This window comes from Ceratina calcarata, unplaced genomic scaffold (genome assembly GCF_001652005.2).
Source record: "Ceratina calcarata isolate Rehan_Ccalc_2016 unplaced genomic scaffold, ASM165200v1 scaffold493.2, whole genome shotgun sequence".
Lineage (NCBI taxonomy): Eukaryota > Metazoa > Arthropoda > Insecta > Hymenoptera > Apidae > Ceratina > Ceratina calcarata.
In genome coordinates, this window is record NW_017173655.1 from 483112 (window position 1) to 489238 (window position 6127).

The 6127-nt window shown below is 48.6% G+C and overlaps 1 protein-coding gene across 1 annotated transcript in view; it reads left to right on the forward strand.

Annotated features, from left to right (window-relative positions):
* The first annotated feature begins 2285 nt into the window (after positions 1-2285).
* Positions 2286-6127, forward strand: part of LOC108628021 (uncharacterized) — a 13569-nt gene continuing 9727 nt past the window's right edge. Inside the window, exon 1 of the mRNA XM_018029660.2 lies at positions 2286-3727. Coding sequence (XP_017885149.1) covers positions 3295-3708 — 414 coding nt within the window. The 5' untranslated portion in view covers positions 2286-3294 and the 3' untranslated portion in view covers positions 3709-3727. The remainder of the gene's footprint in view (positions 3728-6127) is intronic.

The window sequence follows — 6127 nt, forward strand, 5'->3', positions numbered from 1 at the left end:
TAGGGCTCGAACAATGATGTACCTATTTTAAATATATCATCAATCAATTACCACGAAGGTTGCTCGATATCGTATAATATTAGATCGGTGGTAAATATAGGTGGTCGCGTATCGATCGGGTGCGTGTGTGTATGTGTGTGTGTGTGTGTGTGTGTGTGTGTATGCGCGCGAGATAATTTTATAGATCAATTTCAAACTCCTCGTTCCCGAAAAATAGATACGCGAATCAAAGTGGAGTAGGTCAACTTATAATCAGACTACTCGGGTACACATGCACTCGCATACTTTCTCCCAACGCCTCGCGTTCATTAAACGGGCGGATGAAGGAAGGGGCAGCCACGGATGGAACGCAAACGTTGCCGAAGATACACCTAAAGATTTCGACGCAAAAATTATCATCGACTATCAAATTCGAATCCTTTATGTCTCGTCATCTTCTAATCCCGTCGTTAAAGAATCGCCGAGTCATATTTATTTGCTCCAGCAAATACGTATGTACGTACATACACGTTATGTCTAAAAGTATGGTATTTGCGTCGAGATATGAAACGATGCAGAGATCAGCGAAAACATTGCCGTATCATTCTTGCGCAAGAATGCTCGTTGTTCGCGTTCCTGTTCATTATCTCGTTGCGCTTTTGACGTTGTTCCAAAGAGTACGCACTTCCATCTTAGATCTTTTTAAAAGAGACGAGGCAAAGTATACCTGACACGGTTGTCTTTGCCAGTGGTAGCTGTTAAGGAACGAGACATGATCGGAATTGTTTTTCACTTGACACGTGGCTGGGTTCGATAGAGCTCGTCGAACGATACTATGCATTACAGTACAAGATCGTTGCGTTCAAGGAGAGGCGACGATAAAAAATTTTCAGCACAAGATCGACCCACTCGTTACTCAGAATCTCGTCTTATCATTACCTGTTCCGAATAAAATGTAACGATTCGTACGAACGTAATATGAACACGATAAATAACGATTCACGAAACGAAACGAACAGATCGCTGTTGCGGAAAATGAAGATGGAAACGATACATGGTTGTGTATATAGAATTACTGAACGATGATTACTGAAACGATCGTAATTAAATGAATATGTTATACATGTGTATTGAAAAGCGTTAGCCAGCAAGCGTATTTACGAGATAATTGTTCCAAAACGAATGTAGCATTCGATTTTTCTTACTATGTACGTGAAATAAAGTATTACGCTATGTACTAATAGGGCTCGAACAATGATGTACCTATTTTAAATATATCATCAATCAATTACCACGAAGGTTGCTCGATATCGTATAATATTAGATCGGTGGTAAATATAGGTGGTCGCGTATCGATCGGGTGCGTGTGTGTATGTGTGTGTGTGTGTGTGTGTGTGTGTGTATGCGCGCGAGATAATTTTATAGATCAATTTCAAACTCCTCGTTCCCGAAAAATAGATACGCGAATCAAAGTGGAGTAGGTCAACTTATAATCAGACTACTCGGGTACACATGCACTCGCATACTTTCTCCCAACGCCTCGCGTTCATTAAACGGGCGGATGAAGGAAGGGGCAGCCACGGATGGAACGCAAACGTTGCCGAAGATACACCTAAAGATTTCGACGCAAAAATTATCATCGACTATCAAATTCGAATCCTTTATGTCTCGTCATCTTCTAATCCCGTCGTTAAAGAATCGCCGAGTCATATTTATTTGCTCCAGCAAATACGTATGTACGTACATACACGTTATGTCTAAAAGTATGGTATTTGCGTCGAGATATGAAACGATGCAGAGATCAGCGAAAACATTGCCGTATCATTCTTGCGCAAGAATGCTCGTTGTTCGCGTTCCTGTTCATTATCTCGTTGCGCTTTTGACGTTGTTCCAAAGAGTACGCACTTCCATCTTAGATCTTTTTAAAAGAGACGAGGCAAAGTATACCTGACACGGTTGTCTTTGCCAGTGGTAGCTGTTAAGGAACGAGACATGATCGGAATTGTTTTTCACTTGACACGTGGCTGGGTTCGATAGAGCTCGTCGAACGATACTCGTAGCGAGACGTTCGACTGTGAACTAAGGCCGTACAGGAGAACCTGGTCGGTCTGAACGTGTGCAGTGTGCAGATAAATTAGAATCGGGGAAGGTGGTGGTGGAGGATGGCAAAGGCGAAGCTAGAAGAGACAGAGAGGGACAGAGAAAGAGAGAGAGAGAGAACGGTAGCGGCGGCGGTGGCAGTGGCAGATACAGCGCAGAGCAGCCTGATCAGGGTGGCGGCGGCAGTATAGCGGCTGGCTATTGATTTCAAGGGCTTCCTTAACCCCCCGCTTTGCCGCTGAGTGCCCGACGGCTTCAGGTCACCCCAAAGGGCTCTTGGTGCCCGCGACTAAAACAATTCCATACGTTTACTCCCACTGCTTGTCCTGCAGCTCTCGCTTGGCTGGCTTCTCTGAACCTCGCATGCGGCTCGTAAAAATCTCCGGCTTTCTCCTTTTCTTTCCTTTCCGCCTTCCTTCCGCTGCCTGTCCACTACGTCGCGTTCGAAGGAGCGACGGAAGTCTTCAGCAACGACGAAAGTAGAAAAGTGTACTTGAAGAACGAGGGTCGAACGAAGACGGTACGAATAAAGGGATTGATTGGTGTACGTCGGTGTGGTGTTTCGGACAGATACAGTCGTGATCGTCCTCGTTTGTACGGGAAAAGGACATAGATCAGTAGTCGAAACCGATCGCTGGTCAGACGCGTCGCCCGATCGGGAACGGTCGACGTCGGAACGGACCAAATTGGACGACGATGAAGTGATGATACACGCGGAAATTAAACGCGTTCTTTAAAATTTCGCGGTTAAGTGGTGGTTCAGGAATCGAACAAAGTGGGAAGAGGGTGTATCGGTAAACGGAAGTGCACACGGCGGTACGGGAAGCGGAGCGAAGGGGTGGGCGAGGCAGAGAGCGGAGCAGAGAAGGGGGTGTCGTTCGGGATCCTGCGTGGGCGAGTACCCGTGGTGGTTACGGTACTGCGCGAGCCGAGCCGAGCGCAGACGGATCGCGGGGGTGAGCCGTCGCTCGGCATACGTCGAACTAGGTGCCCCGTGTTGGGGCGTCTCCTGCCATCGAGCATCGGTGTCGTGCAGTCGATCGGGGGACGACCACCGCCTTCTTCGAAAGTCACCGTTTGGTCCCGAATCGAATCAGATCGTACAGCACCGGACTGGATTGGATCGGAACGGGCGCATCCCGCCTTCCTCGTCACCCGTTTAATTCCCCACCGTGGTGTCAGCGCAGACACGGCGACGACGATGAGACCACGACGATGGTGCTCGTGGTAGCGCGACCACAGTGCGTCGTGGCCAGTGCGGGCGTCGGCATCGTCGTCGGTTGTGCACGCGATCGGACGAGCAAGGAGATGGTGTCCCCAGATCGTTCGAATAAAAGTGATTTGGTTGCTAACGCTGCCGCCGTCAGTGCCGTGTCCGCGTATCCCAACGTAATCGACGTCGTAGCCGTTGCCTTCGCCTTCGCCGCCGCCGCCGCCGCCGTCACCAGCGTCGTCGTCGTCGTCACCGCCAGCGCTGCCGTTACTATCGCTGCCGTCACTACCACCGTCAACGCTGCCGTGACTGTCACCGCCAATCCCGCCACTGCCAATACTGCCGTTTTTGACGTCGCGAGCATGTTCGTCCTCGCTGCCAACCAGGCTTCCAGTGCGTCTCGTCAGACAGTTTAACACCCTCATATCCCAAACGGTGAGTGTCGATTCTTTTATATCTGCTTCACTCGGTGGACTGTCCCTTTCGCCACCGCCTCCGACCACCCTTTTCTCGCGACGCGTTCGTACTCTAAGCACGGGACCAGCAACGAAAATCACGTATAAAGGGAGGAAATAGAAAAAAAGTACGCGGATGGACAAGGAGCGAAAGGGAGCAGCGTGAACGCTGTGTCGCACGAGTGCAACGAAGAGAAACGAGAGAGCGAGCGAGAGAGAGAGAGGAGTAGAGGGAGAGGGACAGAGGAAGAGAAGAACGTCACACGAAATGGTGGGAGGAGGGGGATGACGATAAAGGATAAAAGACGGAAAGGAGGAAGCGCGAACGGGCGCGCGGCATAAAAAGATTTTATTCGTCCCTCGGCATTTCGCGTACCTATACGATTAGAACGGGATCTCTCGTTCTCTGTTCTCCGGGATCGTCGTGCCCCGGCTCGACTCCACATAACCTCCGTCAATCGATAATACAAGACGACGGCACCCGCGGCGCACGGCAAGATCGGCCTAGGAACGAACACGGCCCGCGTTCCTGGGTCGAGCTACCCTATCGATAAACATCGTCGATACCCTCTTCTTCCTCCCTTTTTCCGCTGTCCCCGCGGAACTTATTCTTCGCGAATCGATTCCTCGTTCCGCAGGACAGAATATGCGGGACCCCTTCGTTCGTTCGGACGAACGAAGAATCTCCTCTTTGTCCGCTGCGAAGATGAACCCGTACCAGGGGTATGTCCCGTTTCTCACTGGTTTACGACGCGGCCTCAACCTCGCCCATGTTAATTGCCGAGGATCGATTTTCCTGGAAACGATTACACGGCCGCGGCCTCACGGTCGTTCGATCGTACGTTCCGGGATCCTGGTTTCGCGTTCGTCGTGCCAAGAAGTAATCGTCGAACGGAGACCGCGGCTCGATGGAAATGACGACCAGAATCAACTCGTGGGATCTTCGCGACGATCTATCCTCATCCACCGTTTAAGCACACGAGAAACGTAATAAAAAATGCGTTTCGGTGTACCGTTCCCTATAGAACATGCGAATGCGCCACCGGCGATATATGGAACATACTTACGCTTGTACGTTCGCGTACAGATATACCTATGAGTGCACACGTACGCAAACGCCCATATACGTTACTACTTACACGTATAAACGCGTTGCATGAAGCGGATGAATAAACGCTGTGAATAAAAGTAAGTAGGTTAACGAGAACGGGATCGTGGCTTCCGAAAAAACGCACGATCCTCCCTATCGTTTTTCTGTCCACGTACCTTCCGCTCCTTTGTTCTACCCTGAAGGAGCTCCGGCCGCCTCGTCGGCATTCGGATCGCGCCAGACTCGAGACGGAAATCCCACCGGGACGGACCGTGAAATCGAATTCAAGACGAATCGAGCCGTTTCACTGCTACTCTCAGTCGGACGTGTACGTACATTACATATACCTTTTCCCCGATTCCTCCGCATGCATACCGCGCAAATTGCGCCTGTTACTGTCGTATTGTTATCCACACGCGACCCACAATTCTCCCCAGCCGGGAATAATCGTACGTATTTAGTTTCTGGCTTGAATCAATGTTCGCGATTCCGTTGCTCGGTAATACGAGAACCTTCGTGAACTCGGTGGCACGATATTGGTAGAGAAGATCGGCTAGTCGATTGATTTTACCTTCTCTTTTCATTTATTACGGCCACGACTTCACTTGTATAATGGTGGTATTTACGGCACAGGTATTCTACCGATTAAAACCGCAGTAAATACTTGACGCGTACCTGTTAGGTAACAGGTCTTCCTCTCGTTACGTTTTATTCCGCCTTTTACGCGACATAGAAACAAAACAGTTTCGATACGTCTGTACTGTTTAATTTAGGTCGATGCACTGTCATTCGTACTCGATACTTCCTACGAATCTAGCAACATAACTGAACGTTCGTTGAATAATTTTGTAGACATGAAATGCGATGTCTCTACAGTGACTCAAGCGATTCATCGATTTCGTTTATTATTCATACGGTGGCTTGGTTTTCGGTCGAATTGGTTCCTATTTTAATTGACAGTTCGTGTCTAGAAGTATCTACTTCAATTGGTAAACTAATAATCATTTATGTATAATATTTTCATCTATTTATTTGTTGCGACGCGTTTGGTAGAAAATCACTTTTTAAATGCACACGGGGAAAATTACATTTTCGACGATGTCACTCCGCATTCGTGCGTCATCGGTTTTGCAGTTGCGCCGTGCGTTATGAAATCGTTTCATTGAAATCGGGCAAACGCACTGAAAATTGTTAACACTTTGATCGCGTGTAATAAAGTTACGTAGTTTTACGAAGTCTACATATTAGATATATTCACAGAAGTTTATTTGCCTAACTTTGCAGCTGAGC